Below are 21,160 nucleotides of genomic sequence, written 5' to 3' on the forward strand. Positions count from 1 at the left end.
TGAGTCATGCCTTTAGTCTGACTGCTAAAGTTACATGGTCTTTCTTGAATTAAAGTTGCCCTTTTTTCTGTGGCTCATGAGCAAGGGTAGTCTCAACAGTTTTCATGCGTGAAGGTTTATTGCTAAGATTGCAGAAGATTGAAAATGATGGCAGTGAAATTCTGATTGTAGCTCTTAACATACAAAAATACCTGGATGCATTCGACTTTACTAATTATCACTTTTATGTTTACAGTTTCCTTACAGTGAATGGCCGTGTCAATTGTAAAACAATACTTTTTCATACATTAAAATTGTTTCCTTCTATCTTTGAAGGGTACAGAAAACRGATCAGACCTTGAAGATTTGCACCTTTATGCAACTCCTCGGGAGCAACGGTTTCGTAAGTTTGCCAGTTTAGAATTTGAAGGACAGCTATATATGACTCCATATGACTTCATTCAGGCCGTCACAAATGATGAACCCAAACGTAAGCAGGCATTTTGTATTGATAAAATTGCTAGGGAAAATGCTAGTGGTGTATGTTATTTTTCCATTTGCTTTTGGTTACTACTTCTGTTTCTGATTGTGGTGAAAAGATACCGAGTCTTCCAGAATTTCATTTTTAGTGATATCCAAGTATATACAGTCAGCATCCTGACTGCCATTAGGTTGTAAACATCTATATACTATGTTCTGATTCCCTTAGAAGTTATTAGTTAAACATTCGTGTCTTACAGTTTGCACACGGCTCAGTAGGCCTGAAAGACAAGAAGTCAATTTGCGTTGTTTGTATTGACTCAGTTACAATTCTGGTTTCGTCCAAGCAAGCCAGTATTGCTGTGAAACTCTTACATCCTTCTCTGTGTGGTTTCTGTGTAAATGGGCAGACAAGAAATGAGTTCTCTAAATAATTTAGGATAACTTTGTTTTACAATTTTCCCCATTTTAAATTGTCATCTACTATCTTTTTTTTTTTAATTTTTTTTGACATACAGAGATTCTAGAACTATATCATGGCCTTCTAAATAACATACTTTGAATAGGAGTTTCAGTCCCTCAGGGGACCCCCTTTCTATATTTCAAAGTTGCTAGAGGCAGCACTATGTGTTAATTAAATTAATGAAAAATAAAATACCATCTTTAGTTCACTTATTATCAATTCTAGCTTTAAATATGAAAGACTGACTAGATAGTAAAGTGAAATACTACAATCCATTTCTGATCTAGTTTGATTTCTTGGCCCTCAGGCTTACAGTGTGCTGGTAGCAGAACACAGCTTCTGGGAAAAGTGAATATATTGCTTTGTTCAGGTGTGACATTTATGATAACTCGCCTTAGGTCTTTCTTCCTAAAATCTGCAGTGCAAAGCTAATGTAGGGAACTCTCAAAAACAGCTGAAACAGTCAAAGGAGAGCTTAAAGCTCTGGGCAGATGTTAGATTTTTCCCTTTTGTTCTCTTAGCAGTAATGAAATAGAGAAAAGGATTCAGCCATGACACATCAATGATCAAAACTTATATAACTTTTGAATAGAGATGTAATCTCCTTGTAACAATGAAGAAGTGTGAGAAGGTAGAGCTTAGATGGTAAAAGCTTCAAAAACTTTGAACCTCTTACCAGGAAGCAGTTCTTCATTTGCTTTTTTCTCTCTGCAGTTATAAGAGAGAAAGCAGATTCCTTATCACGGAAATTAATACAAGTACACACCCAGACTTTGTATTTCCTCTGCCCACATCCCCAGATCTTCCTTTCTGTTACTGTTGAGTTGAGTTTCACCAGTCTTTCCCTGGGCAGCTCATCCCCTAACACAGCCAAATATGGTCATGGAGCATTTGTAGCATATATTGGACATTTTTTAGGGGGGAAAAAAAAAACATTTAGCTTTAACTCAGCTTATGATAGTTTGACCAGTCTGACCACACTGTATATGTCTGGTACACTATTAAGATGATGCCATGCTAATTAAATTTATGCTTACTCTGTAAGTATTCCCCCACTGCAAATATTCAGGTGGGAGGGGGGAAAAAAGAAAGAGGAAACACTGAGTCAGAACTTGAAAAGAAGATACTAGACCCTAGGCAGTTCTCCGTTGTAGTGCAGTAAGCAAACTGCTGCTTCGCTTTCATCTAAAATGAACACCAAGATCTCAGCCTCACAGCAAGAGAGTCATCATTAGTGCTTGATTTTCCTATGAAGGAAGTCCACTGACTTTAGCTGCACAAGTGTAGTGTCAGGTCTTCATTAATTCACCAGCCCTGATAATCTGGCTGAAAAGTAGATGACCTGACCTGTGCAGTAACCTAGTGGCTTGTTTGAGTCTAGCGTTAAGCTCACAAGGATCCCACACCAGCAAAGAAGAGATCTGGAGTTAGAACAGTCAGGAACCTTTCCAAGTTCAGGGTAGTAAACCTTGTTTGTATCAAAATCCTTCTGGTTCACCTAATTAATCTGAGACCAGAGGCAAAACTAACCTGGATGTCTTTTAGTTTTAGAGACTAGTTTTAGAGACTGTGTGACTGAGATAGTTATATTAAGGGATAGTGTATATAGTGTAAACTAAATAGAGGTGGATGACTTCATTATGATGAAGGTCATGTTGTCTAGGACACTTTAAAAACATGTTAGGCAGAAGGCTGATGAGTAGGAAGTAATAGATGAAGTAGATGACCTGCAGGTATTGCCACATCCAACTTCTGGTCTCTGAATATCTTAGTTTTCATCTTTGTACTGCAGCTTTGTCAAAGTACTGCTTCGTCAGTTTGGGCAAGTCTTAAGTTTCTGTCTTGCTCTATTGAGGTTAGTATGTTTAAGGAAAGTGTTTTTCTGAATAAAATAATAAATGCTAAACATCTTATTATGATTTTTGTAATCATTTTGGGTTTGTTTCAAACTGTAACTAATTGGGTCTATGTAGGCTGATGAACTATAGTAACTATCTTGTAGAAAAAAGAACAGACATCTGAATTTTTTATGGATGAAGACTAGAAAGGTCTTGAGTTTTGTCAGAAAGCAAAAATGCCCTTTGAAGAGTAATAATAGTAGCTCTTTACCTCTGCTTTACAGAAAAGCTAATAATGCTAGACCTGAATGAGATTTCTGATAGAATGAATGCGTCTATTGTGATTGATTTACTCTGGAAATCTTGTAAACCCTACAAAACTCAAGAGGGTGTTCACTTCCTTTTTTGATTAAACACTGACTAATATGGTAAAAATATATTTTCTTTTATGAAATGTAACTTTTGACTCCAGGCAGTCATTATAAAAAATATAAAATAAACACTATGGTTAGCTTTACACTCCTGTCTTTATGATACAGGATTTCATTTGGGGAAATGTATTATGCATGACTATTAAAAAATTTATGTTTTTATCATCTGAATAAATGTTTATATTTTCAGAAAGCCAATTAAAAAAAGGAAATGTRTTTTGTTCCCTTAGCTCTGGTTTGGCTAGCTATAAACATTTAAGTCTAATACTTAGCTGTTAAAACTTCACATTTAAAACTTCACTTGCTTGTCTAGGAAGATAAGCCTATATATATTTATGACTGGAAAATTATCTGATTGGGAAGTTAGATATATTTATTCACCTTTTTTTTTTTGGTAATAGGCATAAATATAAATCAATCTATATCACAAAGGAGGTTGTTCTGTAGTGTTTTATTTTGGTATTTTGAGACGATTTAATTCACATTAAAAATATTAAACTGAAGGGTATATGAAAATATGTTAGCTCATATGATGTTGCTTCATATAACCCCACTTTGTCATGGGAGAAGGAGGGATTCACGAGCACTTTAAGTGCTAGTCATGACTGAGATGTAAAACTAAAATTTCAGCAAGTTTCCATGAACTAATGAAAGACCATTATATGCAGCTTTTGTATCTTGATTGCTGTTTAATGATATAGGAAGTCCATTACGAGGAAGGGATTTGTAATACCACAAGGTGTTCTGCTGTATAAAAAGGAGCTGTTATCAATCAAAAAATCACAGATTTGACCACATAATAAGCAATTTTTTTTGTAACAGTGAATTGTAAACTTTCCCCCTCGCCATCTGATATTCATGTAAAAGTTTGTTTTGCGAGGGTGGTGATGGACCTCAAGTCTTGAATTGCTGGGTGGTTTTGGACAACTGATGTCAAATCCCAGTTGTTGGTTGTTTTTTTTTTCCCTCTCTCCTGGGTTCTGTCATTTAAGGGTTTAGGAAGAGAATATTTACTCAGTGTTACTCTTTATCAGTTTTCAGTTTTAATCACCAGTTCATGGGCTATTCTGAACTGGAGGTCCTCTCCAGCTCTCTGTTAAAATTGTCTGTGAAAACTTGAGCTTGAGAGAGGCTGTTAAATGGTAGCATGGATCTCTGAGTCACTAGGAATGGCTGAAAGAAGTCTTAGCTTCAGATGTAGTTTCGAGGATTTTTCTGTATTTGCTTTTAAAGGTTTGAGTACTCCCTGAAGCAGGTGCCAGAATCCAGGTCTCCCCTGCAATCAGGATTGTAATGCTATTACTACTAAATAACAGTTTCAGGATATTGATACCACGGATTAACCTGAATTCTCTCTATTTCCTGTTTAGTGTTGAAATGGTGCGTTTTGGAGATAGAAAGTATTTTCTCTAACTGAAGTGGAGTTTGATTCAAAAATGTACATTTTAAATGTTTCTTTGAAGTTAGGAGTCTAGGATATATTAAACTAATCTTTTTTAATAACATAAATAAAATGAAGTGAATTACTTTGAGCCAGATTATGTTGGTTGAAGATTCATCTCGTGAAGTAAGCAGGGTAAAAAGCATTTCTTTGGCTACAAAACACTGAGTATAGAAGCAGTCTGATTTTATGACATCACATTGGCATAACTAAATTCTGTGTATTCATAACTTTTTGTCCTTTGTTGCAGATGCTAAAAAGTGGAGATCCCTTTCAAAGCAGGTGGGCAATAATTCCTGTGCTGTTTTACAACCACAGATTTTGCTACAGTTACTTTCTTTTATGATTTAAACTTGCAGTCACAGAAGAAAGATGGGACTTTTTTCATCTTTATCAAAAAGCTGAGACTTTAATTCCTTTATTTTGTCATGTCAGACTTATCTGACTCCAGAATCTCACAGATAGGTGAGCAGCTATGCCTGCTATTTTCACTTTACTGACTTTTCTCAAAATATTTTTTTTTACATTTCTACAACTGCAAGAAGACTGTATCTGTATATCCCTGCACTGTGAGTAAAGTACCTTTATGTTCCTCCGTGAAATTTGCTGTAGTTCAGATTGTGTTTTAAAAGAAAAGTTACTTGGAGCTTGTATCAAAAGCTTACTGAAATCAACAGGGGGCTTTTTCTTGGCTTCAATGAACAAGGGCAGCAGTGAATAATTTCAGCAACAAATTTATTATATGTCTCCAATTCTGCAAACACTTGGTATCTATGCAGATTTGCTCAGATGAGCAATTCATGGACTAATCATACATGCAAAATGTATGTATGTGCTTGAGCACTTCTGAAGTGATTATGATAAACTGTAGTTAAATTAACTGGTAGATTTGCGTACAGTTCCTTGTCTTGCATCTTGGATTCATAGCATTTACTGGTAATCTGATACAGTCTTCATTAAATATTCAGATATGTGTATTTATGTTTCTAAAATCTTATTTTTGTAGGAACTGAATCAAATACTTATGGAGACACCACCAGTTTGGAAAGGATCATCCAAACTCTTCCGTAATCTTAATGAGAAAGGTGAGGGATGAGAATTTATTTTCCTGAACCAAATTATTACATGTATGATTTTTATTATGGCTAAAATAAACTTGTACTTATAGTCTGAGTCCCATCTTCAAAAAGTAAAAAGTCGTTTTCTACATTTTGAGGAATAGAAAAGTTCCCTTTTGTCTCTGCAGTGTTTAATTATGTCATCTTGCAGCTAGCCTGTATAAGTGAATTGGTATTTTAGAATAAATGTTTCAAGTTCAGTTTGCCCTAATGAAGAATCAGTTTTCTGATAAAGAAACATCTATTTCCTTTTTTAATAGGTGCAATGATGTGATTATTTGTAAAGACAGTAGTGGTCGATGATATCACTGAATAAATGCTTTCTTCACAATACTAAGAGGCAGTTTCAGAAATCCTATATATCCCTTTAAAGTCTGCAGATCCGAGTTTTGATAACTTTTAAAACTTCTAACTATCCAAAACGTTATTTGGTAGGGGAAAAGCTCCAGATCTCATCTTTTTTTTTTCCCCCTCAATAAGCCACATTCACTTAAAACAAGCAGCCCAAATAATTGCTTTAAATAAAGGTGCTTTATAGATATTTAAAATATTCATGCCAACAACAAAATTTCAGTCAAACTTGTGCATTGAATTCAGTGAATCTAATTCAAATAGAGTGGAAACTTAGAAAATGTAAGTAAAGTAATAATAAATAAAGGTAAAGTTAGTAAGCAGCTGTTCTCTCTAGAGAGAGGTGGAAAACTCTTTGCCTTGTAAATCCTTGTATGTCCTAGCTCTAGATTGCTGTCTATACAGTCAAAACAGCTGACTCTTGAAATATTATTTACTTAAAAAAATTCAGCCTCAAAATCTGTTAAATCAATACACTGTTTAAAAAAAAAAACAAAAAAACACACATCCAGGTGTTACACTCGTTAAGGCTGTAATAAAATGTCTCCAACATGCAAAATCTCGATTCAACAATATCTTACTCCAGTTTTCTGCCAATGAAATTCTACAGAAATTGATGGAATTAAGAGGATTCAAACTGGTACAATAAGCTGGTAATTAGTAATAAACATTAGCACTTACATAGCTTTTCAGCGTGCTTTACAAAACAAGTGAGTTCCATTATCCTATTTCACAGATACTGTACAAAGAGATGATGGATCTTTCATAAGGTCATTCAGTTAGCCAGTGACAGGAATAAGAATAGAATTAAAGTTTCCTTCTTTATAGTTTGTTTGTTTAGTATATGACACTAACCCAACTAGATTAATTTATTTAGTCATTTTCTTTAAAACATGCACATTTTAATACGGAGCAAGTAGCAAAGACCTCAGTCAATTTATTTTGCCATAGATTCATTTAAATCAGTTGAGSTACACATATTTATGCCAGCTGACCCTGGGTCTTATTATTTACCCTCAAATTACCTCTATCTTTTCTTTCTGAGCAGTTGTCATTTCAGAGCATTTCTCCCGTAATACTCAGAGCAATCAACCAGAGCTATCTGCCTATAGCTACAATATACTAGTACAAACAAAAGGAGAGAATGCTTTCAAGGCATTTTATATTGCTTTCTTCATACATGTGACAGACTGCTTGACAATTGCACTTCCTTCCTTGTTTTTACAACAAAGGTGTCATCAAACAAACTCCAAAATACATTCTTTTTACATTTATTGACTGGCTATTAAAAAATGGTATTAAATGGTATTAAATTAAATTAATGGTATTAAATTAAATTAATGGTATTAAAAAATGGTACATCTCGGTATCAAAACCTCTGAGGTATCTGATTTCTTGATATCTTCTTGTCCAAACAGATTCAAGCAGGCATTTGAAATAGAATTTTTGCAAGATGCTGTATAGAATACAAAACATACAAAGCAAAAGACTTATTTAAGTGGCTGCATTTAATCTTGAATTGCTAATCTTCAATGTGCAATGTTCAAGGTAGCATTAAAAATATTTAATATCCTTCCTAACTAGATTTATTAGCAGTAGTAAAAGCTTAGGTCTAAAGACTTCAATTCAGTCTAGGATCAGATGGGAAAGGTGAGAAAAGGTGGGGAAAATAACTTTGTGAGTGGAATGGAAGTTGGGAAGGCAAAGTTTCAGTTAGTAAATACTGTKCATTTTTAATGATTTTTTCCAGTATGTTATTTGGTTCCTATGATAATTTAGTTAACTGTCTTTCTTTGTTTTAGCTTTGTAGTCTAGTCTCTGTGATGCCTGTGGAGATCTCTGTGGTTGCTATTTTGTTCTTGTATGTTTGAGGATGGGAAATAAGATTCTCAGGAAAGCACTCCTCTTTCAGGACAGTTAGCATTTAGGGAGGACTACTGTATGATCTAAGTTTTGGGGAGATATTTGGACAGTGATATCCAAGGGAAATATGGTTGACATTTTTTTGGATGTCCTTAATAAAGTGATAATGAATGGCTACTGAGAGTGACTTTGGAGAATGTGTGAAGAAACTTATTTCAGCATTATGATTTTGTTCTTAAATCTATTTTATGTCCTTTGTTTTTAGTTATGAGAGCTGCAAATTGTTGCTGTATGGGAAATATGGAAGTCATGAGTCAGGCTTTTGTGGAGTCACAGTTGCAATGGTTTGGCTTCTTAATTTTATCAGTATGCAGAAGAAAAAGTAGGAAACAGCTTCTGATGTCAAAAAAGCTAGCTTTTTTCCCCCAGTGGCTTTGCCTCACAGTTGATATTAACAGGCTAGAAGGAGTAGAAGAAGCTACACCAGCGTATTCTTTGGATACAGGATCAATGGGTGAAATGAGAATTGTGCATAAATCAACTTTTGCTGAGGTCCCCAAGCATGCATGTATTGTTAGACAATTTTTGGCACAGTGGTTCAAGCCAGGTGTTTGGTACATCGTTTTGTTATTAGAGAATGCAGATGATGGAGTACTTGGGGTGATTTTTTCAGCCATTCCTGAAAGCATGAAATCTCCTCCACAAAGCTGAGAAGATGACAGGAAGTCCTCTTGAATATCATTTCAGTATACAATTAATTTGGAACTTTTTTTGCTATAAAGTGACACTGAAAAATGCCAAAGTTTCTTATTTTGGCAGTGTCGGAAGTACCAATATTAAATGYGTTCAGTAACTGTAAAATCCACATGGATGACATAATTTTGGAATTTTAATTTTGCATCTGTTTTAATGAAGAATATTCAGGTGACTATTACATAGTTTTTCATGTACTCTATCTAGTGTTAAGTCGGATTTTAAAAGATATTTAAACATCCAAAGGTGTAGCTGAATTTTTAGAAAAACTTTTGCACTGAACTAACTAGCATAGAATGTATTCCTTATGGATCTTGTGAGTGTAGAATAGGTAATACAAATGTCTTTAATAGGCCTTTAAAATATTTAAAAAAATTTACACATTCATTTAATAAGAATTTTAATATAAATATCAGGTCATTAGTATGAAAATGTGCCTATAAAGACAACTAAAAAGCCCAAACATATGCTGTCACAAGTAGTGTGGGGCCAGATTTTCCATTAAGATACAATGTGCACTTACATTTACCAAGCACGTATTAAAGTCAAGGAATGTATTGAAACAGCAGGTATCAGGAGGGAGCACTACTGAAGTTCTGAAAGAAGAAATGTTTACATACTGTTGAAGAGTGTTCTCATTCGTTAGAGATGGGGTTTTAGGAAAGACAATCAAATACATAATTTATATTAACTTCTAAGAATCTAACCAGCTTCTGATGAGGTGACTGTAGCTATTTATTTGCCTTATTTAATGTGTTCTTCCCCTAAAATACTCAAAATAAATATTTTAGACAAATACCTCGTTGACCAGGTTGAATACAGTCACATACACACAAATACCATTATACATATCCATGTGTACAAAAATGCTCCTTCTAATACATATATCTAAAATTTGCAAGTTTAGGAAGGAAGACAAGATAAGTCTAATATGATATACCATTTTTTGTCTTCAGGTGTGATATCTTACACAGAATATTTGTTCCTCTTATGTATTTTAACAAGTAAGTATTTTGGGGCAGGGGGAGGGGGACAACTTCCTTACAATTTATAAGGTCCAAATGTATTCCTGTACGTTAATCAGAATATTCTTTTCTTCTCTCCTGCCTACCACAATATGGAAAAATTGCATCATGCATCTCTATGTCCATTTGAACCTCTCCTGTCCTACTAAAATCTTGTGTTATGTTTTAAGTGCTTTCTTATCTGAAACACCTTTTACTGAGTGTTGCAAAAGTTCAGCCATACACTTTAGCTGAACCCCAGTTAAGAGATTAAATTATTTTCTTCTTTGAAATTCCTATAAAACATCTGGTTGAGTTTATTAAAGTTCATAAAGGACTTTGAATATCTGGAGAAGAAAAACATATATATTATTACTGTTTTGTTCCATTTATTAGTGCATAATGGGAGACATCAGTGTGACAATCATGTCAGTACCTATTTTTCATTTAAAAAAAATCTTTCAAACTAAAGTAAATGTTTATTTATATAATAAAACACTAACAAAATTAAATACTTTTTCTTCTACCACCTGTGAAACCAAAGTAGAAGAACCTTAGCTRGAGTAAACTAAGCCTGGTACAGACTTTGTTTTGATACTTTAAGAGGTGCTTTTTGGGAAGGAGCAAAGTATTTTATTTGTCTTTCATTAGTAAGTAATTAAAACATTTCTGTTGGATTCATTAGGATTTTCTTCAGACATGGTTTGGATTCTGGGTCTGAATCAAGCGGAGCAGGAAGTTGACCCTGAACTCTTACAATCCCTATCTACTGGACCAGTGGATATTCTTTCATTATTTCTTTGTTATCTGGACTAACTCTGACCATTGCAAATCATTGAGTATCACCAAAGTATTCACTTAACAGTTACCTTCAGAGTCCCCATGTTTCTGAACTGGATTAAAATTCTAACTTGATTTCAAATTTCAATGACTCTAAACATGTAAGCAAGAAAGTTCTAGGTCTCTTTCGGTATATCACTTGTTTTGACCAGAAATTCCCTTCTGTACCTTTTTTTGCAAAACTTTTTTGAAGTGTCCTGTAAAACTCCTGTGTTTCCATACAGAAATTATTTTCTACAAGGTTACATTTTTTAACATAACACAGGTTAAATAAAATGGGTTTTATAACCCATGTCTATAAATTAACACTCATTATTACCAAACCAGCCACTACTGCAGGGTGTTTCTTCCTTGGATAATTCCTGTTGTATTTCTACTGGGTATTTCCTTTAATTTATGAATTTGGAAGCATGCCTTCTGTTTTCATAACATGGATATTATTATTAAATCAATGTTATGATTTGCATTTACTATGTGCACCAATGTACCAATTTAAACTGGTTGAGGATATGGCTTTTATAAACAGATGCCAAATAATATCAGAGTTTTATATTTGTTTTTTCTTAGCAAATGAAGGACTGAATGTGTTTTGGGTTGGTTTTTTTTGATTGTTTGTTTTGGGTTTTTTTGGCAGAGCCTCATGCAGGTTTTAGAATTGCTTTCAACATGTTTGATACTGATGGCAATGAGATGGTGGACAAAAAGGAATTCTTAGTGGTACGTATATTATCAGTCTGAATATTTTGATGTAATCTTGAAATTCATTATTTTTCCAGATTCATGCTCATGATCATGTCCATGTTCATGAGAACATATAAAATGGTAAATAGTAGCTCTTTATTACAGTGCATTTGTGTACTGTATATGATTTTTTTTTGACATTTAATTCCAGTTTTCATCTGGATCTTCTTAATTGCTACTACATTCTCAAATAAATAGAATATTAAAGTAATATTGCTGTACCTATGGTCAGCAGAGTTATTTGATTGCCATAATGATGAAGGAACTTATGAAATAATATTTTCCTTTGAGACCACTTCAACTTTGTCATTCATTCTTCTCATGATTCCAGCTGAATTGATAGTGTTACATTATGTCAGTCAACATTTTCATCTGTTTTGGACAAAATCTATAATGAAATAAAATATGTTAATATGTGCATCTGGCTTGGCCCTCATTAAATCCTGTTTTATCAAATTACTGCACCGTGTATTTATAAACACATACTTTCATGATCATGCACTGAAGCAATTTGGGAAGCTGAGGTTCAGTGATCCTTTTAAGGAGAATATTCTTGGTAGCAAAATTGACAGTGAGCTAAATAATTTTTATGTGCTTTTGAACAATGGCAGGACACCTAGAACTTGGGAACATTTTTGTTGCATCCAAGGTTTTATTTTATTACAAATCGGAATTATAGTATTTGTCAAACTAGAGCTTTCTCACTTTATTRCTTGAACAAAGCAGTTCTGTAGATTCTTTTTGTTAATTATTTAAGCATAGGATTTTTCTACTTTTTTTTTTTTTTTCCTCGTTAGAAATTTAAACAGTTCCACTTTGCTTATGTCATAGGGGTGAGGTCAGGGAACAGAAGGATTGTGTTCCCTTGTTACAGGAGATCTTGTTTTTGCTGCTTTCAACAGTCAATCTCATTATCCTATTTCAAACAATGTTCCTATGAAAGTACTCCCAGATCCTTTCACGTTCACTTTTCTACTCATTGGTATCCTATAGCACTCTTTATGAACAAAAGATCCATTTCCAGAAGTTTAGCAAGTGCTTTAATGATGAGTGCAACAGAATCCTACTCCCTTTGCTTCTGTGGCTGGGGAAATATATCCAAGGATGCATTACTTTTTTCAGATCTTTTTTGGTTTTTCATTTACTGCCACTTCTCTCTCCTCCTTGATGGCTTGTTGCTTCACTTTTCACAAGGTATTTTCTTTCTACTTCTATCTCTTCATTTACCTTTCTTTTTTCTACAGTTTTGGGTTGCAAACTCTATAATACTCTAGGCCATCAATCTTAACTAAAAGCGCTCCTATCATGTCTCTTTCTTTGTCAGGATAGGTTACAGTAATTTGTGCCTGTAGATTGGCAAAAAAAATTAGAAAAACATACCAAGATCTGTAATTTATTCTTTCACTCAAGAACAGATACCATGACCACAGAATATCCTGCTCTGTGTTCGCCTTACAGGAAATTCCAGAACACTGTAGTCAGTTTTGGAAATTCTTAAAAATGTGGTTTCTAAATGCATTTGCTGTTTGGTCTCTTAATACCRCATTTATTTATTTCATTTCTGTCATACCCCTGCAGTACGGTTTGGTGATCCCTTTGTCTTAATCAGTTGCCTTCCGAAATATTTTATTCTGAAATTTAAAACATGCTTGCGAAATTTATCACATACATTTCACATGCAGATCCTGTGGAGCTCTGTGTGCATGTAATTGCAGTATCAGGGCTTTATCAGACTTTGGTAGGTAAAATCCAGTTTCTGAAACAACTGCCACAACAGTGTAATTATGGTGCCACTATTGCTRTGTCACCAGTTGGGTGTTTGGTTCTGAAAATACAGTGCTCTAGATCAGACAAATTTGTCAGGAATAGTGTGTGTTCTTTTTTTGGCCTCTCTTTTAAGATTAGCAAATGATAATATTTTATAATATATCAGATGTATAATTGTATATTTATATAGTATTTTCAGATGTAGTTTTTGAAAAGCTGAATTTCCTTGGTGGAGATATAGATGGGGTCATAGTTAATACTGCTCTGTCTGCTTTGAAGACTAAATATTAACTTGTCACAGTTTCTTCTAATTTTGGAGGATTATTAATATTACAATAAATGTGAATAAATTATTATATTATTATATATTTTAAAATTCTTAAAATACAGAAAAATACAAAGAAAAATAAGTATAAACAAACCATTCCTTAGTCTGAAGACTGTGATTTCCAAAAATACATATTTTTAAGAATCTCTCAAAATGTTTACATTTTGTATTTGAGGTTGTCTCAGAAGTAAGTCATGTTTAAAGCTCCTAATACAGAGAAATCTGTGAAAGGTGTATTTTGCAAGACTGAAAAATATTCTTAAAAGGGCTTGGAAAAAAACCTATTAAGCAGTAGTATGTTGCTGCTGAAGGGGATTGTTTCACTCCTAGCAGATGTTTCCACTCCTCCTTTGTGCCAGTAGTAGTAAGAACTGATGTGGCTGGAAATTAATAATATGAAAAAAGATCGATCCAGCTGACTACATAGCCACACAAATATTAGGACTTGTCAGGAAAGGATGTGCTGAGAAGTGGTGAAAAAAGAAGGCTGAAACTCCCCATTTTTGGTAACAATACAGATTTGGATTGGTTAAAATATAAATTGAATAGCATGTTCTGAATATTGTGCTCCGGAATAAAGTTATTAGCTTTAGTGTGAGGAAAAAATATTTCCTTTTTCCTTTTTCTATGATGGTTAAGGTAACAAAAAGAACATGAAGGCATGAATATGAACAAAAATAACATTACTGGAGCACTGATCTTTACCTGATATTTTAGTAAAGAACTACATTTTAATACTATTTGTAGTGTTTATTGCAATTAATGATTGTTATACGTGTGAAATAGCCTGAATGCCAGATAAGAACAAAATGGTTTGTTTTGTAGCTGCAAGAGATTTTCAGGAAAAAAAATGAGAAGAGAGAAAGAAAAGGAGATGAAGAAAAACGTGCAATGCTTGTAAGTATATTAGTTGCAGTTAGTAGTTGGGTTTTTTTTTATATATAACTCTTATCATTAAAAGAATATATATTTTAAGTATATATAGATAAAAAGCAGAATTTAACCTAAACTGCAGTTCTTAAAAAATATATTTAGTTGACTTATAGAGAAGAAAAATACATATTATATATTTTAATAATACATAATATAACATTTAAGTAGCATTGATACCATTCAAAATCTATAAATCTAAGAAAACTGAATAGTAGTGACCCAATATCATTGTCTGTAAGAGTGAGAGATCTTAATGGCAAGACCAAACTGTTTTCCTGATTTCATAACTTACTAAAAATGTTTGTGTAGACATACTGATTCTGATGCTTGTTATTAACACAGTGGTTTTAAAACAGCTGCTGAAATGTGATAAGCAAACTTAGATTTTATATTCAAATTGAATTTTTTTATTAAATACTATTCATGACCAATGCAAAATGTTTTGAGTTATTTATATTATGTGAATAGATTTTTGTGGAACATTGAATACTTATTTAATGCAAATTTTAAATTTATTATGTGTATGAGAAAGGTAAGTGGGAAATATAAAAGTTTGGGGTTTGTCGGGATGAGATGGTGGCAGTAGCAGGTACTTCTTTTAGTGGTGGACAAGTAAAAATCAGTGGCAAGCCTTTGTCAATCCCACAGCAGAAAAAGTATGTTCATTTGCAATGTGCATATTTATGGCAGAAATTCCTCACTGTAAGAAGCATTTTGACATATCTACAAAGCTTTCTTATGGTGCCCATTATCCTTTTGGGACCACAGATTCAAGATTTCAGATCTTTGTCCCTGAAAAAATGGGAAGTTTGAAGTTCAAGAGTTAACACTTCTTAAAACTTTCCTGAGCAAAAAATGGGATCTTTTCCTCCCACCCAGAGAGACATATCTTTCTCAAATTTTCAAAATTCTATTATTATTATATTAATATTATGTACTACTGTTCAGTCAATATTGTTGAGTCTCTTGCAAACTGTTTATTCTGAGCAAAAGAAACTTACACCCAAAAGGGGAGCTTTTGAGAAAGAAAAAGAAAGATTACAAAATCAAATATTCCTCTTTACAGTAATCTCAAGTCTGTACTTTTTTTTGAAAATTTAAAGAATGAAAATAAAGGAAACAGTTTGCTCTCCACTGCCTTTTTAAAAATCAAAACAAAATTTCTAGTAATATATAAAATGATGATATGCCTGTCTTAACCTATTCTGTTGTCTTTATTTTTTTCCCTTCTTTTGGCTTCATTCTGACATGTGATGCTTGGCTTGGCCCATTTTTGCTGTATGTCAGCGTCTTCAACTTTACGGATATCATACTTCTACTAACAGTGTATGTACTCTAAACATTTTCAATTTATGCAGTCTTCACCAGTGAGGTGAAATAATATGCTATCACAAAATTTGCTATATTTGTCTTCTTATCAAGTAAATTACTTCTGCTAACCAGTTAAAATGTGATGGATCTTTACTTCCACAAAAGGTTGCGTATGTTTGTTAAGGCATTTAGGAACAGGCAAGCTTACCAGGAGTGAAGGTTGCTCTCTGTTTAGATAAAATGAAGGAAAAAATATTTGATAGGAGAAGGGCAAATGTATATTGAGAAATTATAGACCTGGTTTTGATGAACCTATGTAAATTAAGTCATCCTACAGCAGTCATTAAGCCAGGTCCTGTCTTATCTCTGTGTGTATTACATGGAATAATAGTTAAATTAATCTTTCACCGCTTTGTCCCCAGAAAGTCAAAAAAAGAAAAGCTCTCTTCCAGTTTCCTTTTTTCAGTGCTTCACTTACAGAACAAACAAATAAGAACTTGTGTTAATCTTAAAGTTACATTTTAAAGTCTGTTTCTTTGTTACTTGTATATGCGTTCATAGGAATACACAGATTTATTTCCTGTGAAGTTAGCACACAGAATTTGGGCAATATGCAGGAAGGAAATCTGTTGAATGAAAAGATGCAGAGGGATGACGTAGATGCTGCAATGTCTAGAATAGTACAGAAGTGCCACGTTGAGCCCTTCTCCTCACCATAGTCTTTAAAAAAAAAAAATTAATTTTTTTGACAAATGTAAAGTTCTGTAAGCCATATGTGAGTATTAGTGCAGTTTTAAATGGATTAAATATTTCTGTATTTTCATTTGCACAGGTTAATTCTCTTAAGTCATGTTCTGGTGCATACTGCAGATGAGTGTTAAGACTAGTTCAGCATGTATTGCATGAGTGCTTTTTCTAGCCAAATGCCAACTGAAACATTAATTATGATGAGATGCTGCAGGGAAAATAAAATGTGCATGCTCAGAGGTACTAATTCCATTGGCTAAAGTAAATCTCCAGTAAGAAAAGAAATTCAATGAATACTTACAATACATATATTACAGAATGGCGTGAATTATATGCATAAAAAAGTGAAGTGATACATACACGTGACGCAGTAAATATCAAAGGGATAAATAAGTGTCAGGGAGAAACTGAAGCACTAAGGACCTAATTTTATACCCACTGAAGTAAACCAGTTTCACTGAATATAGCATTAGGACTGAATGTAGTTATGTATAACAATGCTGTGACCATTGTATAGGACATATTACTCCGCAACAAGAGAAAGATAAAACCGGAATGTTTCAAAAATGGAAAAAAAAGTGTATGTCAAACATGGGTATGATTACTGGTAGTTTATCAGATTTCTTTGATAATTTGCAGAGAGAGCCGAGTTGTATTGTATAGAGGACAAAACTACATAATAGAACTGCTAGAAGCAGTAGTAAAGTTGAAAGAGAATTCAGATTATTTGGCATATTTCCTTCCAGGAAATCTATTGTCATGTTCAGCAACCAGGCACACTTCATATTAAATATCTTAATGGATTTTTATCTTGTCTTTTTTATAAAATTACATATTGACCTAGTGCTGAAATATTGTTACTTCTGTGATATTAAGAGCATTATTTATATAAGATATAAATTAAATAATCATTCCTATATAAATGTGTTTATATGTAAAATACATCTGAGGCAAATAATCACAAGACAGTCCCATAAGCATTGAGTCCCATTACATTTGTAAGAGCCCTTAAATAATATCTTCAATTGTGTAACTGTATTACTTCTGGGTGTATTTATTTAGCAAGAGGAGGATAGTAAAATCGTATTCACTGAGGAAATACTGTGCTAAAGAGCATTAAGGAAAAACAAAAATATTAATTTTTTTTAATTTATGTGGAAATTTATATTTATATGCACATATATATGGTATATTTGTATCATATTTCAACTGTTTAAAGAATGTCATACGTTTGTATTTCCACAGTTCACATTATGTGGAACACATAGGAAAAATAAATCTTCATTCTGTGCAATATTCTTCACAATAACTGTGTGGTTTTACACATTATACAGCAGTCCCATCAGATTCTGCAACTGCTTGATGGGATACATTTTATGGCAGTAAATTTTTAAGAGAACAATGTGTGCTGACTCAGGAAAAAATAAGGAATTTTTTTCATTTGTAGCCAGAAAATTAAACTCATTCTGTGTCTTTGTCTTGTGTGCCCAGATGGACGTGAGTAGGGAGCCCTGAAAATAGGAGACCTACTTTAAATTAACTTGTGGAGAGAAAGGGAAAAATGCATTCAGTCTTAATAACCCTAACCAAGTTCAGAAAGCCTTCAGCTGTGTTCCAGATCATCTCCCCTAGATTCTTTGGGCAAAAAAATGAAATGTATTATGTAGCTCTTCCGAGACTAGCTGCAAGATAAAGGAAGCCTTATTATAAAAAAGGAGGATTTTTCAGGTTTCCAAAAATGACACAGAACATTTAAGAGTGAAAAGGTAAGCATATTTTTTTAGAGAGATTAAATACTTATTTTCTGTTAAGTTTGATCATCAGACAAGCATAATGTTTTGTTGATAAGTACATTACAGTTAGAAAGTGGGCTTATTAGGGTTGATTTGTTTTTTCCTTATTGTTGCAAGAATGTCATCCTGATTATCTGCTAGAGTTAAATTTTATATTACTAGTTAGGTGGTGGCAATAATACTTTGATAACGGAGAAAACAAATTTCCTACCATAAGAATATGAATTAATATTTTTCTCAGCGAATAAAATTGCTGAAAAAACAATAGCAAGATACTGAGTTTATATGGATGTTGTCAAATGTACTTTTAAAATACATTCCGTAAATTATTTTCTTTGGGAAAGCGGAGTCTGGTGATGCTTCTGGCACAGCCACTTTATAAGTAATAAGCAAATAGCTGGAATAGACCAGTATTGGTTTGAAAGTATCTTTGGTTTACAAAGTAACTCTGTGTAGAGATTTCTCAGAGTAGAAACAAAAGAATCAAGCCATGCTTTTGAAGATCAGTTAGAAAAAAATTTAAAATCTGTAAACTGTTACTTTACTGTTCTTTGGTTTTCAAACAATTGTGCTTCTTGAAATTTCTGCAGGTGCTTAAAACAGAAGGAGAGGACCTTGTCCCCAGAAGCTATTGGGATACTTTGAGACGTAGCACAAGCCAAGCACTCTTTTCAGACCTTGCAGAGGTATAAGACAACCTCTGTCTCTGGTCCATAAACAAATTGCTATTTTATTTATTTCTGTTTTATTTGTTGTTTTATTTTATGCATTTTGTTTCTTTTCCTCATTTTACATAGTTTTTTTTAAAGTCTGAAAGTTCTCAGATGAAATGGATTTGTTTCCCTGCAGTGCTATTGTTAAAAGTTGTCATTTCCAAGTAAAAGCGAAGTTACCTTTTGAAAGAGCAGGAGAATCAAGTCCTCTTAAGTCCTTATTGTAAGAATAATTTTCTAAAATTAGTAGTGATAATACTTCAGTTACAGTAATAATTTAGGAAACCTTTTGACATCCAGTGATGTGATGACTTTAATAGAGTTGCAGCCTTTTAAACTTTTAATCTTTAGGCCCTTCTGTGGGCTTTTAAAATGTGCTTTTAATGTACATTATCTAAGATCATCCTCACAAAAGCAGTATCATGCGAAGATTAGTTTAAATTTGTTGGATCARATCAGGAATGTTTTAAGGTAAATAAAACAATTGGTTACGTTAGTCAGTCTTTTTGAATATTACATAATCATTATGGGGGACTAGCAAAATCACGGTGCCATCAAATTAATTTACTCTGTTCTTTAAATTCTAATAAGATACTTGTTTCATGATCTGCTTTCAGATAATTGAATAACAGATACTTATTTGTACTGATCATCTACGAGAGTCAGAAAACTAGATCATTTAGGCATTTCTGTGCCCCATACAGTGAGGTTGATTGCTTTGCTGGTTGTGGCACTAAAGGACACAGAGCAACTCTCTACTGACTGTCTGGTCTTGAGTCACATGCTTCATAAGCAGGATCATAATGAGAAAGGAACATAGAACTGGAAGGGACCTCCTGGGTAAAAAAATCTTTTTGCTTGCTTCATAAGCAATGTATGCTCCATATTAAAAGTAATTAGTGTTTTGTCCCTGCTGTTCCTTTTTGGAAGCTATTCTATAACCTGAGGACTTTGGACTTTTTCTAATTTCCAACTTAAATTTATTCATAGTCCCTTTATACCAGTCTGTCCCTTAAGCTTAAATAGCCTCTTTTCTCTTCTTGGGTGTTAATCTCCTTGCTCATGGTTATATTAATAAACACAATCATAGCCCTCAGTTTTCATTTTCCTAGGCTAAGCAAACCAAGGTCTTTGAATATTCTCATAAGTTGGAATCTCCATTTCCCAGGTATCGGATGGCCTGTCTCTGTACCTCTCAGCTTGAATTCATCTGCCTGTGACCAAAACTATATTTAGTGTTACAGAATTGAATTTTAGGCTGATATTTCATATATCAGCTATAATTCATATCAATAATATATTCATAGTGACCCTGCAATAGACCAGTACACCTAGTCTTTCTTTTCCTTGTTTTTAAATTGGTGAGCTCCTGAACTGTTAATCTAGTTATTAATCCTTAAGGACTGGATTTATCCCACCTAATTTTAGACAGGAGCACTGATGTTCTAGGCTCCACCTAGTCAGCTAAGGGACATATAGAAGGGAGAGAGGGCCTCTCTTTTCTTTGACTATTTAAGGAGCTTGGGGCACTGGGTTTTCTGAATTAAGTGTCTTTGTTGTTAATCTACAATTAGTTGGATGAATTCAGACCTAGTTCAGATGGACTTAAATTAGGTAATCTCTCCACACCTTTAGTTTAAGAGGAAGAAGAATTTGTACATCATTAGAGATGCCTTAGCTAACATCTGTAACCTACAATGTAATTAAAGCTTATGAGCAGCAATATTAAACATTGATTTAAATTTGTCTATAAAATGCTTAAAAAACCTCTCTGCTCACTTGTTAATCATTTTATGAAGACAAATCATATGTCCTTTCATTTGCTCCACAGAGAGTTTACCACTTCTCACCATAACCATCTTTATCTTTCTTGGCATAAGTTTGAGCCAGCTGGCTTTCATCCATATTCTTATCTCACCCAGGTAATTTCGCATCTGAATGATATTATAGCCATCTGTGCTAAAGAAGTGGCATAAAGCTAAGTGACATTGGAGTCTGTGTTGTCTTACAGCCTTTTGAAAAGGTCTTGTATAAACTGAAAAGGAGAGTAAATAAGGTTCATTCTTGTGAGAATCAACTTACAAGGCCTCTTTGGAAAAAAAGAAGTTATTCATCACACCCGGTATCTTTCCGAGACGGTCGTACAGCATTGTTTCTGCCATTGCTACTTCAGCAGCTATACCAGAATGTTGGAATGTGCCAGTTGCTACTGAGTTCAGTTTGTGGATCTGCTCTGAAATTTCTAACTGGAACTGGAAATTAGTAA

At 33.6% G+C, this 21,160-nt stretch overlaps 1 protein-coding gene across 4 annotated transcripts in view; it reads left to right on the forward strand.

Annotated features, from left to right (window-relative positions):
- Positions 1-241: 241 nt before the first annotated feature.
- The window catches only part of MICU3 (mitochondrial calcium uptake family member 3), a 45,295-nt gene continuing 24,376 nt past the window's right edge, over positions 242-21,160 (forward strand). The window contains exons 1-8 of one of the 4 annotated variants that reach the window (XM_026078176.1): positions 242-469; positions 4,883-4,914; positions 5,639-5,717; positions 9,674-9,721; positions 11,196-11,278; positions 14,223-14,294; positions 15,618-15,656; positions 18,772-18,867. In XM_026078176.1, the coding sequence (XP_025933961.1) occupies positions 421-469; positions 4,883-4,914; positions 5,639-5,717; positions 9,674-9,721; positions 11,196-11,278; positions 14,223-14,294; positions 15,618-15,656; positions 18,772-18,867 (498 nt within the window). In that variant the 5' untranslated portion in view covers positions 242-420. The remainder of the gene's footprint in view (positions 470-4,882; positions 4,915-5,638; positions 5,718-9,673; positions 9,722-11,195; positions 11,279-14,222; positions 14,295-15,617; positions 15,657-18,771; positions 18,868-21,160) is intronic. The other 3 variants (XM_026078179.1, XM_026078177.1, XM_026078178.1) reach the window with 3 other exon arrangements.

Source organism: Apteryx rowi, unplaced genomic scaffold (assembly GCF_003343035.1).
Source record: "Apteryx rowi isolate R43461 unplaced genomic scaffold, aptRow1 scaffold_472, whole genome shotgun sequence".
NCBI classification, from domain to species: Eukaryota; Metazoa; Chordata; class Aves; order Apterygiformes; family Apterygidae; genus Apteryx; species Apteryx rowi.